General features: G+C 46.2%; 2 protein-coding genes across 6 annotated transcripts in view; one reads left to right on the top strand and one right to left on the bottom strand.

Moving 5' to 3' along the window:
* The window catches only part of LOC114867844 (mitochondrial intermediate peptidase-like), a 16,690-nt gene extending 13,787 nt beyond the window's left edge, over positions 1 to 2,903 (top strand). The window contains exon 19 of one of the 2 annotated variants that reach the window (XM_055514037.1): positions 2,442 to 2,903. In XM_055514037.1, the coding sequence (XP_055370012.1) occupies positions 2,442 to 2,461 (20 nt within the window). In that variant the 3' untranslated portion in view covers positions 2,462 to 2,903. Of the gene's footprint in view, positions 1 to 1,597; positions 2,049 to 2,441 lie in introns of those variants that run through there. The other variant, XM_029170920.3, reaches the window with a different exon arrangement.
* tnfrsf19 (tumor necrosis factor receptor superfamily, member 19) lies at positions 2,691 to 14,566 on the bottom strand. Of its 4 annotated transcripts, none has more exons than XM_055514041.1 (10): positions 14,284 to 14,566; positions 13,615 to 13,706; positions 12,986 to 13,099; positions 8,708 to 8,886; positions 8,492 to 8,577; positions 5,738 to 5,959; positions 4,738 to 4,863; positions 4,543 to 4,651; positions 3,634 to 3,908; positions 2,691 to 3,376 (listed from the first exon to the last, which is right to left on the bottom strand). In XM_055514041.1, the coding sequence occupies exons 2-9, from the start codon at positions 13,678 to 13,680 to the stop codon at positions 3,638 to 3,640; spliced, it is 1,173 nt and encodes a 390-aa protein (XP_055370016.1). In that variant the 5' UTR covers positions 13,681 to 13,706; positions 14,284 to 14,566; the 3' UTR covers positions 2,691 to 3,376; positions 3,634 to 3,637. The 4 variants fall into 4 exon arrangements, with proteins under 4 accessions (XP_055370016.1, XP_055370015.1, XP_029026754.1 ...); XM_055514040.1 differs by having other exon boundaries at positions 4,738 to 4,866; positions 14,284 to 14,546; XM_029170921.3 differs by having other exon boundaries at positions 5,738 to 5,902; positions 14,284 to 14,543.
* Positions 14,567 to 17,602: the final 3,036 nt, after the last annotated feature.

Below are 17,602 nucleotides of genomic sequence, written 5' to 3' on the forward strand. Positions count from 1 at the left end.
GAAAAACAGCAGCAGATGAGGTGTAGTGTTGAGACAGATGCTTTGCTCTGTGGAAAAGCCAGTACCAATTAATGACAGTTGTGTAACCAGTAGTAGTTTACAATAATTGTTTACGTAGTATATTACAGTAGTACTTTAAAGTAATAGTTTACGATAGCAGATTACAGTAATAGTCTACAGTAATATTAATAGAGTAATAATAATTTATACACCTACCAGTAAATGAAATGTAAATAAACAGACAGAGGTCTAATCTACATCAACCGCCTTAAATCTGTCCTGTTCAGAGATAAAAAAGACAATGAATAAAGGAGACATTACATATATTTTGTCTTTGAAAGATAATTCAACATAAATCATAATCATAAATCAACCTTTATTAGTGCTGTTGTAGGTGGTCTGCACTTGAAAATGTTCTTCAGACATCATACACTTCAAGAGTGGTCACAGGAAAACGTCCTGCAGCTCCTTATCATTAGGCTTGGTTATCATCGCTTTGATGTGGCTGCCTTGTTCTCTGGGATCCAAGGGCTTTGTGGTTGTGGACCTTCCACACTGGTATCATTTTGTAGCCAAGGGGCAGGGTGCGACCGGGTGGTAAGAGGAGATGATAATGCCCCCGTGGTGATCTCACACGAGGTCAACTGTGTGCTCCGTTTCTTAGACGTCCCACTGGCTTCGGATGTTGTCACCCATAACGTACTTATCAGTCCATACACATGGGCCAGTAGATGCCTACTCTACCTACCTGCTTATTTGTGATAGTTAGGAGTAGGGTGAGGGGCCAGGGAGTCCCCATGTAGATGTGAAACACAACTGTGTGTGTGTGTGTGTGTGTGTGTGTGTGTGTGTGTGTGTGTGTGTGTGTGTGTGTGTGTGTGTGTGTGTGTGTGTGTGTGTGTGTGTGTGTGTGTGTGTGTGTGTGTGTGTGTGTGTTCAGGATCCCTGTTAAACTGGTTGCGTCTCCATTCATGCCTGTACAGACACGCTTGTGTGCTAGTGTTCGTGTTGGAGCATGTGTGTTGGAGGTGACCCGATGCAGGAAGGGGGGGGGCTTATTTACATTGACATTTACACAAGGGGAAATGAACTGACTTCAAAGCAGGCGTGCAGCTGAATTGTAAAGCGATCAAGGGAAGCCTCCATGCATGAGCTGGCAGACGGGTTCTCAAAACACAGACAGACATTCCCAGGACTTGCTCACTCTGTGGATTTAAACACAGTCTAATGAGGGGTGTGAGCTCAGTGTCACCCTGTAAAAGCTCCTACAAATGCATGATGCACCTTTTAGTTTGGATTAAGGCACTGAAGGAAATATTTATATTTATACACTGGCTCATACTTCAACATGAACCCTTTTTAGGTCTCCATTGTTTGAAAACTGACACGGGTGTGGTTTGGAAAAATCTATTTGCTGCACACCTTTTAATTATCAGGCATAAATGGGACATTTTTGATTCTTACTTATTTAAAAGAGGCTCAAGTCTCAACGTTCTGTGAAAATCAAAGAGTCCCTATAATACATTGTACTAGTTCAAAGCAGCATCTGTGACTTTGGCTCGCACACACTGAAACCCGGCTCTGTTTCTTGTGTCAGGGATGCTCAACAGACGACCCACCATTGAGGACTTTGTGGATGCGCTGGTGTCTGAGCTTAACCCGAACTTTGAGACCTTCATCATGGACTCTGAGAGCTGAAATATGTCTTTCTTGTTATGTGTGAGCACTAGTACTGATGTAGTAGTAGTACATGCGTATGCACGTTGGACCCAGACGCTTAACTGAATGAACATATTACTGTTTTCTCCTACAGTTATTACAATTTGATGATTGGCAGCAAATCTGCTGAAATTTACGGTAACGGTAAAAATTGGTTGTTGCAGATTATGGTCCTTTTTACTGACACTTTCCATCTGTTCTAAACTCAGTCATAATAGTGGCAGCCCACCTGTTGTCTGTTTAATACCCTGAAATAATTGTGTCTTTATACATTCAATTCATCACTTTGTCTGCACTGAACTTTAAAACAATAAAATCTATGAAACCTTTTCATTTTTTCTTGATTTTCTTTGTTTATGTTACCTGTTTACAACTAATTCTGACCTAATGACAGAATCTTTTTGAAACAGATAATTTAGGGTCGAATGTCAGCAGACTTCATTACTGAGGCCTGTTTTTGATAACATCCTATGCTATGACAGTTTTTTTACCACATATTACTACTATAAGACTTTTTCATCACATGCTATGCTACGGCCTGTCTCTGACAGCATACAGTATATCCCTGTCCCTGCTTGCCCAACTCCAGTAGAGGACCCGAGGCTGTGAACGCAGCATGCTGGGTGGCTCAAACCACAGTTCGACTGAATTTGGATATGTTTCTTCAACATGGCGTTTTTGTCATTTTGTTATGTTTTTTTTCCTCTCTGATCTATTTCCAGCTGAACCTGCGGCAAATTAAATCAGCAGAGAATCTGTGGCTGCACTTCAGTTGAATTTAGGAACCATCTAAAGGTTTGTGAAGGGATTCATTAAATTTCAGTTTACACATTCAAATCACTCCACCTGTAACAGGAAAAAACGCTGCCATTAGTTTGAGCTGCATTATTTAAGCTGTTTTTTTTTTAACTTGAAAGCTTTTTTAACAAACAAAAAACAGAAAAAATAAAACTACAAATTTGTACGGCATGTAAGCTTCTTCACGTTTTTATTTACAAGTACATGGAAGTGACCAATCACGACCATCAACACTATAGCGCAGGGGAGAACACAGTGTTACAAAAATATTGACCTATTTTCTATTTTACAGTATCTACAACACATTTATCAATTACATTCCTTTTTTTACATTTTCACTTGTTCCTTGTTATCAAGATTGTCTTCAATGTGCAACATATTCATTTCTCACACATTTCTTCAAACCTCAAATTTTACAAACTTGACCTTTACACACAAAAGCTTCATGGCACCAGCTGCTAGCGGTACAGGTTAAGGCGGAGCAGAGGCTCGCTCGGATTCACTTTTCTCCACAGTTTTAAGGCTTTTAGTTGATATTTTAACTTCATACAGTTTCACCTTCTGGCCCAGCGGCTTCAACGTTCAGTGTTGCATGTATCATGTGGTTTTCTTTTTAATAGCGTTGCTTCTAGTAGTTGCATACTGTGTGTGTGTGTGTGTGTGTGTGTGTGTGTGTGTGTGTGTGTGTGTGTGTGTGTGTGTGTGTGTGTGTGTGTGTGTGTGTGTGTGTGTGTGTGTGTGTGTGTGTGTGTGTGTGAGAGGGGGCCGGTGGGTAATCTGAAACGGAATCTGGCTGTGGCCGTTGTTGAGTCCAGGGTGGTTCAAGGGTGGAGCACGAGCCAAGGAAATCCTTGTCATCCTGGTTAGAAAGGAGGAAGAGGAATACAGGCGTGCAGTGATTAGTAAGGTATCAACCCAGAGCCAGCCAGGGGACCACAGACAGGATAGTCTTATCTACATCAAATAACTTTAGTTTCCTTTACCAGCTGCTTCTCGTGGACACACTGTTGAATCAGGACCGTGGTTTTTACATGCTTTATTATGTTACTTTGTGACACAAATTTGTGTCCATGGATTTTTTTCAATATGAGAAATCATATTGAAGCGTCGCCTCACCTTCCTAAGATGCTGAGTGCTGTTTGAGGAGAAGTGCATCTGTCCCAGTCTCAGCGCAGCTCTCATCCGACTTGCACCTTTCAGCCTGAGCTTCATCCTCCTGGTCGTCTCCCGCTTTCACCTCCCGTCCCGCTGCCGGCGCGGAGCTGCACTGCGGCGCCCTGAAGCAGTCCGCAGCAGCGGAACTCGTCATCATCCCACCGCCCTCTTCGCAGGCGGACGTGGAACGTCCTCCCAGCTGCATTCGGGCGCCCTCCTCGTCCAGGTTTGTATTCCTGCAGGAGTGGGACGAAGAAAGCTGTGGTTGTGATCACGAATCTCAGTTCTCAGCCACACCCTGTGGTGTTTCACTTTTATGCAGAACGACTCTGTTTGTTCTTAGCACTTCAAAAGAAGATACTGTAATTAAATACATTGAAATATGTCTACGGTAGCAATAGAAACTCCTCCACCTATTTGTGGGCTGCGGAGCATCTGCCCAGGTTGAAGGGACCAAACGTTTTACTCTATGAGCTGAATTTTTCCAGGGGGGTTTGGACCACTTACATATTAAGTCATGGGTAATGTGCAGCTTGTTTACATTCCGGAGGCATGCAGCTGTGTATGCTTGCAGTGTCAGTGTTTACCATAAGTATAATGTTGAGTTTAGCCATTAACCAGCTGAAAAAGTTCAGCCCAGGCAGCAGCGCGTGGAGCAAACACTGAGGAGTTTTACAGCGCAGCCAGCGAGGAAGTATGTTTGCAGAGCTCGTGTTGCCAGGCAGTTTGGACAAAGGTGTTACCAAACAGTGTGTTTAGTAGCAATGCATGTGCGACTTGGAGTTTATTGGCAGCAGCTGCTCGGCCGTTTGGTTTACAGCGCGTGTGTGCTCCCTCAGACACGTTCAGATACTGTTTTATCATCCTCACCCATCACTGAGGCTCATCTGGGAATGGAAGGGGCTGTTGCCTTGGCTTGGGCCCAGGCTGTAGCTCTCATCGCAGCACAGAGACGGGATCAGGTGAACCGGACCCAGGCCTCACACACAAAGAAAGGTTGCTCACCTTACAGTAGCAGTGTTTAGAGCGCACCACTCACGGGCGTGGCATGACATTTGCTCCTACCACTGAAGTGTCCGGGCCCCAGGTGGCACTGGCAGCAGGGGTTCTGGGGGAAGTCCTGGAGCCAGCGGGGGTCCAGGCAGGACAGCTCGGCCCCGCTGTAGGGACAGTCCTGGGACCTGAGGGAGACTGCTGAGGACACAGGACGGACGCAGTCAATGAATGTGCGGGTAAGTTGGTTTTCACATGTTATCACATGTTATCGCATATCACTATGGTAACAAAAACGTCAATGTTCTTTGCTTTATAGTGACTATTAATAAAGTAGTTTTTACTAGTTTGAAATTCACTAATAATAATCTTAAATGGTTTGATTCTTCTACTAAACACATTAAACCTGAGATGTGCATGAAGCTGACGTCGTTTCTGTCGGGTGACTTCAGTTGTGGGGTTTATCTGACGCTCGTGTTCCCGTTTTTGTTGGGAAACGAAGCTGATTTAAATTCCTTTGCGTAATTAAATAAAACTGTGTAGGTGCTCAGGTTGAAGGGTGCGGTGCATATTTGGATCGCGATAGACCATAGACACACTATCGCCTTGGTAACGGCTGCCTCGCGCAGTGTTTCAGGTGAGCTTACCAGGGAAACATGATGTCATCAGTTATTTCCCCCGGGACAAATCTCGTAAGAATGCTGCTCATTATACAAGTTCCCACAAATATGCAGCATCAGGGTTTATTAACAACCATCGTCGGGGATCACACACAGACTGGCTGTTTGTGTGGCTAACAAAAGAGCAATGACATCTTGCTCATCCATCTTTGTGGACTCTCTGAGTGTGTGAGTGTTTGTTGTGGAAGTTTGGACCTGAGTTCATATTTTACTGGGAATCTACTGTCACCTGAGGAAGGGAAGGGCTCAACAACCTGCAGCGTGAACCCACATGCCTCCATAGGAAGCAACTGCAGTGGTGTGTAAAGGTCCCTAAAGGTCACATGACCTGAGGCCGCTGCACGTGCGTTACGACTGCGCCTGGAACTCAAATAATGAGCGCTCTCACTCACTGCTGGGCTTCTTCTCCAGGAGCTGCCTCTTGCAGTAGATGACACACAGCACCAGCAGGGCCAGCACCACCGTGGCCAGGGCGCTGCAGATGACCGCCGCCAGGACCACGTCCCGCGTGCTGGTCACCACCGACGGCAGCGGCTCCAGGTCCACGCGGCCGCCGCCTGCGGAGCGGGGAATGAGACGTGAGCAGTCGTCCAAAGGATACGGGACCGAAACGACTGAGGATACAAACGACACAGTGACAAGGAGCAGTTGCTTGTTACCGCCTCAGCCAATCAGAGGAGAATGACACGAATAATTACGTTTTGCTTCAGGCCAGTCATGAGCCCTAATGAAATAGGCAGAGGAGTTCAAAGCGAGAGCGCCCGTGGAAGATTCTCTCTTTATCTGCTTCTGTCTTGTTCTCCACAGAGGATGAATTACAAACATACCCAGAGGGGAGCGGTGACGTATAACATTCCTTCAATGAGAAAACGCGAAGCGGAGCGGCCAGACCAGATTTAGCTCGTTTTACATGCCTGTGTTTACAGTTACTGATAAGGCCGTATTTGCATATAATGGCCGTGACTCTGTAAAAGCAGTGTTTAAACTCAGGATTTATCATCAAGGTCAGAGCGAGCTCATCCAAGGTGAGCATCATCTGTGCCACGGACACAAAGGCGGCCTGTTATCTGAGGCCCGGCAGCTGCAGCAAACACACATGAACGCTGCTCACCTGCTGATTTTATCTGAGCACAAACCACAGCCTTTCACAGACTCCCTGCCTGTTGACTTTAGGGAACACCGCGTGCTCCACATGAAGGAAGTGCTTCTTTACACCTCGCTGGCTTTGGTCTGAACAAACGGCAGGAGCCAATGGTTCTACCCGCATGTCAGAAGCCTAAAGATCCCTCTGACTCAGTTGTTGTATGAGGTACAATGAAGGCTTGGTTTTGCTAATATGACAGAAAATGAAAAACTGTAGAGGTATTTAGCATTCGAGAAGGAGAAGAGGATTTTTTTTTTTTCTTTTTTTTTTTTTTCTTGGAAAAAAGGGAAAGAATAGCGAAGAAAGAGAACTTTTTTTTCTCCTTGGATGTCAAATACAGATGCTGATATATTCTGTGGAAAAACACATTTTCTTTTAACTTTTAACTGTGCTTCAGATGGAAATAAATCAACTTAAACAGACAACTTATTACATCGCATTCTTCCAGAGTGAAACCAGATACGTCCTCTGGAATGATTTATAATATTGGAAACCCAAACCGTGTTTGTGGTTCAGGGTTTCACCGTCGCACACATCGTTGTTGCTGAGGTTTCGGTTGGATAATCGCGTGATAACATGGGATTAAACTGTTCTGCAGCCTGTGGAAATCATCATCCCAGACGCTGCATATGCAGGATTTCATGGGCCCATTTTTCAAAATAATTTTTATTTCAGAAACTGGGTCTGTTCTGCCGTGTCTTTTCTCTGTCTCGTGTCTCAACTTCTCCTTCTCACTGACCCGACAGGTAAAGGTTCCATCCGACTCCTGCCTTAATGTGGTTGCCAGGCCCCGTGCGTGCATGTACCTTCCTGCATGGCCTATAGTCAGCGCTCGGAGGTTCTGCCGTGACAGTGAAAAACCCCGGCAGATGAAACGCATTAAAGAGGCTGAAGCAATCCATAAAAGACCATCTTGGTTTTTTTCTGGGCTCTAAAAAGACACCGGGGGAGAAGGAGGAGGAGAAAAGAGGGGTGCTTCGTGATTTACGGTCCAGCCGTCTGCGGCTGCCTCCCCTGCACAGCTGCACCGCTGCCTCGGGGCCAGCGTGGCCCATTAGAATGATCTGCCCTTTAAGTTTTCAGCACCCTCCTGGAGACAACGCTGGAGGGAGGGAGCGCTCGGGACGTTCAAACATTTGGAAATGCTCCGCGGAAGCTAACTAGCAGCAATGTTCTCAGACACAATGGTCATTTTGTTTCACGGGCCTCCTCCAGTATCAGACGAGGAGCTGCACAGATGCACAAATGAGCAGACAGAGGGAGGTCTGTTGTGCCGAGGCCGCTCTTTATCGCACAAACTGCAACGATGCAAAACATCGTATTAATCTGCTTTCTTACAATGGTCAAAAATGTATAATTTATGATTATTATGATGTTTTTTAACATTAATCTGCTGTCCTTCTGAATTGCCCTTCGGGGATAAATAAAGTATTTTGAATTGAATAGAAGACAATAAAAAATAGAAAAGCTTTCAGGGGACGTGTGACGCAATCGCACATTTTGTCTTTTAGCATTTGGGAGGGAAAGCTGTCTCCGTACTCAACGCGGGCCGACGCGGATGCTCCCGCTGCCAGAAGCAGCCCAGAAACAGCTGCATCAGGAAGTCACGCTCAATTATTAAAGGTAGAAGTTCAGCGCCCGGTGGTTTTATGTGGAAACCCGATATCACGGGGTGGCGGTGAAGCACTTCTAATGGCCGGGGGAGAGACGCTAATTGGCTCTGTGGCCTGGTGGAATGTGAGCCCTGCTGCTGGTGAACACTGTCACACACCTCACGCCTTCATTTGCATATTGGGACGGTACAAAATCGTGCCTCTGGTTTACTCCACAGACTTTGTGCTGGCTTGCCCGCTGTGTGCAGGCGTTGTTATGGCACCGCCGCCTGAGTTTTTGGCAGTTTGCTGTGGCTGGTGATGCTTGCTATCGCAGGAATAGTCACGCGTTCACCGGAACGTTGAGCGAAATGTCAAACGGAGGTTCAGTAGAAAGGAAAGGTGCTTACAGTGAGGCTCGTACGGAGGAGGGGGGTCCCCACAGGGAATGCACTCCATGTCCTGGAAGCCACTCAATTTAGTCTTCCTGTAATATCTGATCAAGACACAACATTCAGTTTTAACCCTCAGAGCTGTAAACAAAGTGGGATGAGCCAGATGCTGTTCTAACGCGTTTCTCCTCTTTTCGAGGCTTTTACTGTGAAAGGTGTGTGAGCGTGTCTCACCCCGGCAGGCAGTCGCCGCACACTGCGTTGCTGGTGGTGGAGCAGTTGCCCTTCTGGAAGCGGTTGATGAGTCCACAGTCCAGACAGGGCTTGCACTTCTGCAGGCTGCGGTCCTCCTTGAAGCGGCTGCTGCGGCAGGGCACGCACCGGGCATCCTCTCCGTAACCAAAGCCGCATTCCTGGGGGGATTAACGGGAGAAACGCACCGGGTGAGGAGGTGGAGTTGGTGCTTTGGGATGATGTGCGACTGGTGAAAAGGGGGCTTGGATGCGGACTATCGGAGGGGGGTCTGAAATTAAAGAATGATCTTGGCTCACAGGATCAGAGGGGAACAATAGCCTGCCTCTTTTGAGAGTCCATCGTACACAGGCAATAATCTCCCTGACTCTCTCGCTCTGAATGAGCTGCCTTCCGCTGCAGGACCCAGAAAGGCCATGCATTTGAATGAGAAAGGCCTCCGTGGACACCCACTGTTGTAGTATTGCAAGTTTATTGCTGTGTTTTTGTGTGACTCCTTCTAGAAGCAGACTGAGTAAGTGCCCCATTGATTGAGAGGCCGGCGAGCCAAAGGAGCCCTTCAGGACGGGGGCAAGGATTACGGAGCGGTGTGCGCAGAGCGTGAGATGAATGCGCTTTGTGCTCGGCCAGTGAGAAGGCCACTTAGAAAGCATCGCTTCCAACGGCCGCGTGAATGATCTAATGCGAAGCCACGGTGCGGGAATGTGAGAGTTCAGATTCAGGTAATTCACCATTTAAAAAAATCGAATGCAATGTGCTCCTTTGTGTTGGTCATGAGAGTCAGATACCAACTGCAGTGAGTCTGACTGAACGTCTTTGAACTGTGGGAGGAAGCACTAACCACCACAGTTGCCAACAACGCATTAACCCTAATTACTGGTCCAGCTGCCGGTTTCCATCATAATGTTAGTCTTGCTTTGTCTCCTCACTAATTGAATCTGCGCCTCATCTCCGACTCGGTGACCTTTATGTCACGTTGACGTTTAAATGGCAGCTGAACTCACTGTACGCACTGAGTGAGGGGATGACGTCACACATTTTTCATCCGTCGCCGGCTCCACAGCAGCTGTCTGCCTGTTGTCCAGCGTCGCTCATATATCATTAAAGCGGAGCTGGGCTTCAAACGGGGCTCCTCTCCTCACCTCTCTCCGCGCCCGTGTCCCCTTTCACCGCGCGGGGCACGCAGTCTCGCTGGAATGTGGGCATGGGCGTCCGATCCGGGGGCCGGGGCCGCTTTGGACGCCGGCTGGCGACACATGAAAAGGCAGTTCGGAGGCAAAGATGTGAGCGTGCGATGGCACCGCGGAGTCGAGCTGGAAGACGAGGAATTCGGCTCTTCCAGCCAAACACATGTGAGCCTGACACTGAAGCCTTGGCCTGAGGTGGAGCGAGCGGGCGCGGACTATTGCAGCTGTTGTTATGAACTCTCCCTATAAGGCCTCGCTCTCCCGCAGTGAGGGGGCAGAGGACCGTGGAGGTGGGGGGTGGGCAGAAGAAGGCAAGACACAGGGTGGGAGGCAGGGAGTGGGTGCTTGATATGCGATTAGCAGCAAAAAAAGGTGAGAGGACGAGGCAGGAAAACTGTTCCAACGCTGTGACCCACTTCCTCGTGAGGAAAAGAGGCCCAGAGATGCTTCATGAGTCTCTGAGTTTGGCACTGGCACAAGCGCCACATGGCGGGACGGGGTCTGATGCCACATAATGTGGACACCAGCGGGTCAGAGCACTGAAACAATGGAGCCAACCTCTGGCCCCTGAGCCAGGCAGCACGTGACATCAAGGAGTGGTCTTCTCCCTTTCATGTCCACTAACAAAGCTCAGTAGAACAGACACTGACTATCGGCCAAGACAAAGGCTGTGTGGTAAAAAAAGTCATTATTATATAAAAAGGTGAAGGCATAAAGTCATAGTCACCATTAAGCATCCAGTATCAACAAAACAAAAGGTATTCAATCTGTTCAAGCTCCCTCAAAAGCTTGTATTTTGAGGGTGTGTGCGTGTTTAAACAGAAATAAAATAAATACCACAAAATACACACACAAAAACAAACAGAGGCAAGTTAACTGTATTGTACTTCTGCTGGCAGAGATTAGATATTAGCCGTTCTGATGCAGCTATAAATTATCATCTCAGGCCTGGAGATGTGGAGAAAAGGTCATGGAGGAAGTCTACAGACTGTATCGCTCGCATAAATTCTACTCTGTCCACTGAACCCATGAATCCGTCCGCACAAGACGATGCTCAACGTCCCGGTCCTGTCTCCAAATCTAGCTCGAGCGCGACTGCCAAACATAACAGCAGCGTGGAAAGGAGAGAGGGGGTGGCTGGAACCTGAGGCGTGTTCAGACGCACAGATATTTCTGAGATTAAGAGGGAATCACAAGGAGGAGGAGGAGGGGGGGGGGGGGGCGTCATATGATCAGTTAATGAAACAACAGTGAAAACGGCGAGGTTAGTGAGAGGAGATTGGCCTCTGGAGGAGGAAACTCTGATTCTCTGTCACATTTGGAAGCATTCACTTCTTCAGACGAGTTTCCGAGTGCGACCGGTCACACGCACGACGAGCGACTGCCCACTTTGGTTTTGATCCCGACTCTGTCTCGTCATTGCGCCAACAGCGTCCGGGCGAAGTTTGCAGAAGCGCGGCCAAAGGAAATGTTACACTCTCGCTGTAAGACGTTGACACACAAAAGTTGTGTTCTTGTCTTTTCTTGTGTCGCCACTGGCTGTTGCCCAGCGTCCACTGGGAAGGACTTCCTCTCTGCTTCTTCACGCGTGACTCGACACTCGGGACGCAGCAGCCACCGCGAATGAAAACCTGAGAGCAGATGCGTCAGGCTGAAAAGGAACACGTTGCTTTCATGGATGTTCCCTCTGTGTGGGTGGTTCTTTTAGCTACAGTCAGCGTGGAAGGACTAATTGATGTTTGTCAGTCTGCCTTAGAGCAGCTTCCAGAGGCAAACCTCCAGAGCAAACTGGGCCACATTCCTCTGGGATCTCTATGGCAGCTGCACAGAGGGACTCCAAAAGTCTGTTTCCCTCCCAACAGTCAGTCCTGCCTCTTAAAACACAAACAGGCCGTCTTAGCAACACGGCGCTCGGATCACAAGTCGTTTCCCGGGGAAACTTTCTGCGAGCGCCGGCCTCGGCCTCCGCTGCGAGCCGGCGCCCCGCTACCTTCACAGAAAGAATGAGGCGGCCAATTATTAACTAAGACCCCAGGGTGGCGAGCAGCATTCATGCCTGTGGGGCTGGCAGAGGACCACTGAAGCATAGAACCAGGCACAGAGTGCATGTCTGTGTGCAATAAGATTAAAGGCACCCGGGCTTGAATGCATGTGTGCAACAGATGTCAGGGGTGATCCAGGGTTTTTTCAGCAGAACCTAAAGATGTAGCAAAGTGTAAACCCAGCTAAAGTCCATTCACCAGCCTTTTGATTTGCAAAATAAGGCTAATATGTATTTTTATTAGGCAAATGCATACATTTTACATTTATAGTGCGATAAAACTAATTGAAACTTAGTATTGAATTTCTTACTTTCTTGCAGTTTCAAGAAGCATGTAAAATCATGTTGATTTGCCTGCAGCGGTCCGGCCTTTGTTTGGGACACGGTATGATCTCAATATGTGTGTGTATTAATTTTTCTCCCTTTTGCCTCATGGCGGTAGCTGATTTCCTTTGTCGGACCGCGAATCCAACAGGTTTCCCACAAACTCATCGTCACTTCTGGCTGTCCGCGCCCACGCTTGCAAAAGAGGCTGCACGCCGCGGCTGTTGCCAGAGAGGAAAGCCTTTGCTTACCAACTCCAACTGACACCATAGAGGCCTGTTTGTACAAAGCACACAAAAAGCTGCGGCTAAGGCGCTGGAAAAAACTGTACACCCAGCCGACAGAGCAGCAAGCTTAGGCATGGCTTGCTTCAAACAGTGGAGACAATAAGTTGGACTGGGTGCCACGGGAGAAAAACAATGGGAGCCATTCAGCCGCTGAAGGTCAAAAGTATGGGTGTGACTGATTAAAGAAGGGTCGGCGTTCTACGAAAGTGAATAACGGCTTGGCTGTTCAGTGCATGAAAGAGAGGAAGTAATAAATTATGTTTGTTCCCTGGATAAGATACACTTTTCTAAACATTGGTGCAAAAGGAAGTTGATTCTGACCCAGTGGATCTCTTTTGTTGCTATATTTTCCTTGTCCCACATAAGTAAGTTAAAAGAACACGGCACAGATTGGCTTAAAGGCGCAAAGAGCGGCTCCGACCTTTGAAAGCTCCTGTCCCGCATCACACTGCTTGCAGGGTTTACAGTTCCCAGAGCGGTCCTTGTACTCCTGCTCTCGGCATTGTCTGCTCGGCTCCTCGGCTCCCGCAGGAATCTGAGAGGGACAGTCATTTGGTGAAAGTTAGGGATTCCTACATTTCAACGCCGCATTCATCCGCACGAGATAAAGCGGGCTGAATGCAGAGGTATGCAACGTGTTTCATACTCCAGATAAGAGGAGGCGATCCTCACGTTTGACCCTTTTTGGAAACAAGTCTGATTCATGTAGGATGAGACAAGCAGCAGCATACAGATTAAAAGCAACAACACACCCAAAATCTATAATTATGCTTTTATCCACTGGCACAATCATGTGTTGTATGTTATATAATAACTTCACATGTAGGTGTTACAAATAAAACAATGCAGTTCTGGCATATGACGTGAAGTCCTGCTTCTAATAGAGAAATGCAACTGTCTGTAGCAAAAAATAAATAGATAAATAAATAAAATCAAAAGAACATTATTATAGTGGATACAAAACATTAAACATATCTTTACTTTTAACAAACAGGCTTGCAAACAGCACTGATCGGTTGTGATTTGCTTACAGGCGAATAAAACACTCACCAGACATGAACAAATGAAATGCAAAGCCACTAGGAAGGAAAAGGTGTAGTGAAGCATCCAGACCATTTTGATGAAGTGCTCTTTGTTTGCAGCTGAAAAAAAAAACACACACACACTAATGAAGATGGTGTAGCACTGTTTATAATGTACACGTGCACACATGCTTCCTAAAACACTATCGCTCAATCCTGCTATTATATGTATTATATATCACCCACCCTGTTCACCATGTGAAACACACACCCAGGTCCCAGGATACCACCAGCCAATATTCCGTTATAGTAGTAATAATACAAATCCTGTTATAATAAATCTATAACCGAGGGCGCGTGCAAACTGCAGCAGATAGAGTAACTGGTGATGTGTTCAAGTCCCACTGGAAGCTGTGGCAGCCCCCGTTTTCACGTTAGACTTCAGGCAACTTCGATGAGGACCGTTTTATGTTCTTGTCATATAAAAACTTTAAAAACTCAGAACGTGACCCAAAGGCAGCCACGAAAGTACAACCACAATGCGCGTACAGCGGCCGAGTCTCTGCGAGCGCGTAACCTGTAATTTCACATCACATTATTATTGAAAAGCCAGACGTGCGTTTGTGTCGTGTCACCGCCCCGCGGTGTTTACCGTAACCTCTCTGAGCGTCAAAAGCGGAGGAAAGGCTCCTCTTACCTCGATCGAAGTGCCGTCTCCTAAGCGTCGACGGGCGCCCGGTGAGAGGTGAGCTGCCGTGATTCCCGCACCGCTCCGCTCGCCAGCATGTCAGCGCTGCGCCCCAGCGCAACGCGGAGCCGCGGCTGCAGATCCAGGACAACCCCGAAGATCAAAGGCGGAGAGAGAGGGAGGGGGAGAGGGAGGGAGGGGTGGCTTCACGGAGCTCAAACACACGTATCTGATCTGCGATCAGCCAGTCTACATCAAAGACCCGGTCCCCACGGAGTCTGTGTGACTCAGTGGGATCGCGGAGAGCCGAAGCTGATTCATAGGAACCACAACGAGACCGAGGAGCAACCTGTTGTTTCTGCCGTGACACTGTTTCATGCTCTGATTGAAACAAACAGCCTCTAACACTGCGGGGTGGGAAATCCTAGTGGGCCTTGAATGGGTGCTTGAGGAGCTATTGCAAAACAAGCGCATATATTCTGCTTTTACATGTAACTATTTATGGCATATGGATGTTTTTTGGATCAGCCGGGATGCGGAACATCAGTTAACAGTTTAACCCATTCTGGTGAAGAACAAGTTCCAGTGTAGAGTTAATGGCAGCATTTATACTGGTCATAGTATTTAAGAATAAGAATAAGAATAAGAAAACCTTTAATAGTCCCGCAGTGGGGAAATTACCTCTCACAACAGCAGTACAGATGAGCAAGAATACAGGTACAGAACAGTTTGTGTTAGCACAGTACAAAGCAGTACAGTACAGTTAGAGTGAGTATGAGGTCATTGCAGGGTTATTGCACAGTAATGGGTATAAGATTTGTACCGGTAACAATATACATGATTGTTCACATTGGTCTCAGTACTGTATCTCTAAGGTGCTTTGTACCTCAACACATCACTTGATGCTGACCCAGTCTCAGACTCAGTGAGGACAGAACTCCAGTCCATCCAGATGAAACCATGGAGCTAAGCTGTAAAACAAGTACAGTGCAGAATAAGTGATTCATGTCAATGCAGAGTTAAGTCGATGTAAATTCTTTCTAAAAACAAGACTTGAGAAGTTGCGAAAATTGTGCAGCAGCTTTGATTAATTTGACAAAAACGACACTGGCACAGAATGCGCGTCATACAGCTGTGTGTGTGTGTGTGTGTGTGTGTGTGTGTGTGTGTGTGTGTGTGTGTGTGTGTGTGTGTGTGTGTGTGTGTGTGTGTGTGTGTGTGTGTGTGTGAAGCAAGGCAAAGGCACTGAGGACAAAAGTTCAGCACAGCAGTAAAAGTGGCCAATTACTGTACATGTCTGGACATGTTGTGGACGAATTCCAGAAATTCAGAGTCTCTTTTGCAAATCTAATCATATGTAAGAGTGCCCACTGGGGAATAATAATATTCAGTTGCCTAAAGTATCAAATGCAACATGCAACACAGCTGTTATTAATTCATTATTAGAGTCGCTTGAGCTCTGCGTAGAGATGTAAGAACACTTACACAATCTTTTTATCGCTTTTGATTTATTTACGTGGAACATGCATTCACATTGGAACAGTTACAAAGTATTATTATTCATATTTTGCTGGCTTTTCTGCTGTGTTGAGATGCAGCCTCTTGCATGCACGGTCACGGGACTGGTCCATCTAGCTGTGAGGCGCTGGTGCTACAGCTCCACGTTAGCTTTGCTCTTCTCTCCATCTACTGGGCTCTTGGCGTCATGGTTTGTAGGTGAGCGTTGATGCTAAAATAATATGTTAAACAATGTTTCAAATAATATATTAACTTACTTACTTACTGTACAGTACACAATTGCATATATGTGTGTAAATGCTTCTGTGTAGAATATATTATCTGTCAAAACTAATAAAAGTACTTTTACCAAAATCTCCCCAGAAAATGCAACAAAATATAAAAATACAAAATTTAATTATAGTCTATAGTCGTAGTAATAATAGTTGTTATAATATTATACGTCAATTCTGGTCTATATTCATATATATTTAGATTTTCACGTATTACGTTAATATATTTTGTTCAAATAAATACCTAAATAAATTATTATTTGCAAAGTCTGGATTTGTAATGATCCGCCCAAAACCTCTATTCTATTTTATTATAATGAACAGAGTCTTTATTTCTTTATTTTACCCATTCTTACATTAGTGTCGTGCCCCCTCGGAGCTTTTTACAGCAGCTGTCGCTTTAAGAGACCTGTGCGCGTTCAAACCTGCGCCAAACTGTGCAGAGGTGCTGGCGACTCTGAGACGTTTCACCTTAGAACCCCATCGGAACCGAATCCCGTCTGAAGTGTTCTGGTCTGGTACCATGCCGTTTGTGCGGTTATTTTAAGAGTGCCCCCCCCATGCGATGCAGAGGACGGGACAGGGATGCTGCGCTGGTGCTGCTGCCTTTCTACTGGCTTCCTCGTGTGAGTATCTCTCTCGCTCTCTCCAATGCGGCATTGGGATGTAATCCAGCAGGGCGAGAAGTGCTTGTGATGTAGCTGTAAGAATATTATAAGATACAACAGCAGGCATGATTGTGTTTACTGGATAGAAAATAGTCTTGGAAATGGAATTTGTGATGTGGCCAATATTCTCTCTCTGGTAAGTTTGACGTATTTTCGTTTCATCGGTTGGGTCGTGCTGGAGGTTATGATGGGGAAGTAGAGTGTTCGGTAAACTGAGAAACCCGGTACCACCGAGAGACGGGTGCAGGAAGTCCTTGGCTTTGAGGTGATGATGTCACTTTGCTACGTAGCAAAAAAAGCATTGCACCACGGTGCAAAGTGTCTCTAAAACATGTACTGTATGCGAATGTTAAGGTTCAAGCAGCTTCTACTAAAAAAGCTGAAGCAGAAAGTTTATTTTCTTAACATATAGGTTGTTTGTGTAAAATATTGGATTAAACGTGGGCCTAAATCAACTGGATGCATATTAGGCCATTATCTTAGTCATTCTGGTGCCCAGAGTTAATAACATCTCTGACTGCAGTGTGCTGGCGACTGATGCCGATGCCTTGACTACAAATCCCACAAATCACCATCATGCTACTAAGAAGAGGTCGTACTCAGTCCTCAAGAGAAACTACAAGTACCTTTCATGAAAAAAATAATCTAATCCGCCATTCCTCTGCCACTTTAAATGTTTCACAGAAGTTGAAGTATTAGCAATACTTTGAAGCAGTACTGAATTGGTTGCTGCTGAAAACAAATACCCAACATAAATTCAGATTAGTCCAACAAATTCAGAACCACTTCTAGTAATAAATTTTAAAAAAATCTGTAATATAAAAGGTACTTGGTGTGAAAATACAGATAGCACAAATGGTGTAGTGAAGT

This window comes from Betta splendens, chromosome 13 (genome assembly GCF_900634795.4).
Source record: "Betta splendens chromosome 13, fBetSpl5.4, whole genome shotgun sequence".
Taxonomy (NCBI): Eukaryota; Metazoa; Chordata; class Actinopteri; order Anabantiformes; family Osphronemidae; genus Betta; species Betta splendens.

Excerpts from the sequence above, each read along its gene's own strand:
- tnfrsf19 (XM_055514040.1), bottom strand. The coding sequence starts at position 13,680 with ATGGTCTGGATGCTTCACTACACCTTTTCCTTCCTAGTGGCTTTGCAT. Across the intron at positions 8,887-12,985 it reads CGGGACAGGAGCTTTCAAAG|GAATGCGGCTTTGGTTACGG; the intron begins GTCGGAGCCGCT and ends TAATCCCCCCAG. Across the intron at positions 5,960-8,491 it reads TCCTCCGTACGAGCCTCACT|TCGTTTCGGTCCCGTATCCT; the intron begins GTAAGCACCTTT and ends TTGTATCCTCAG.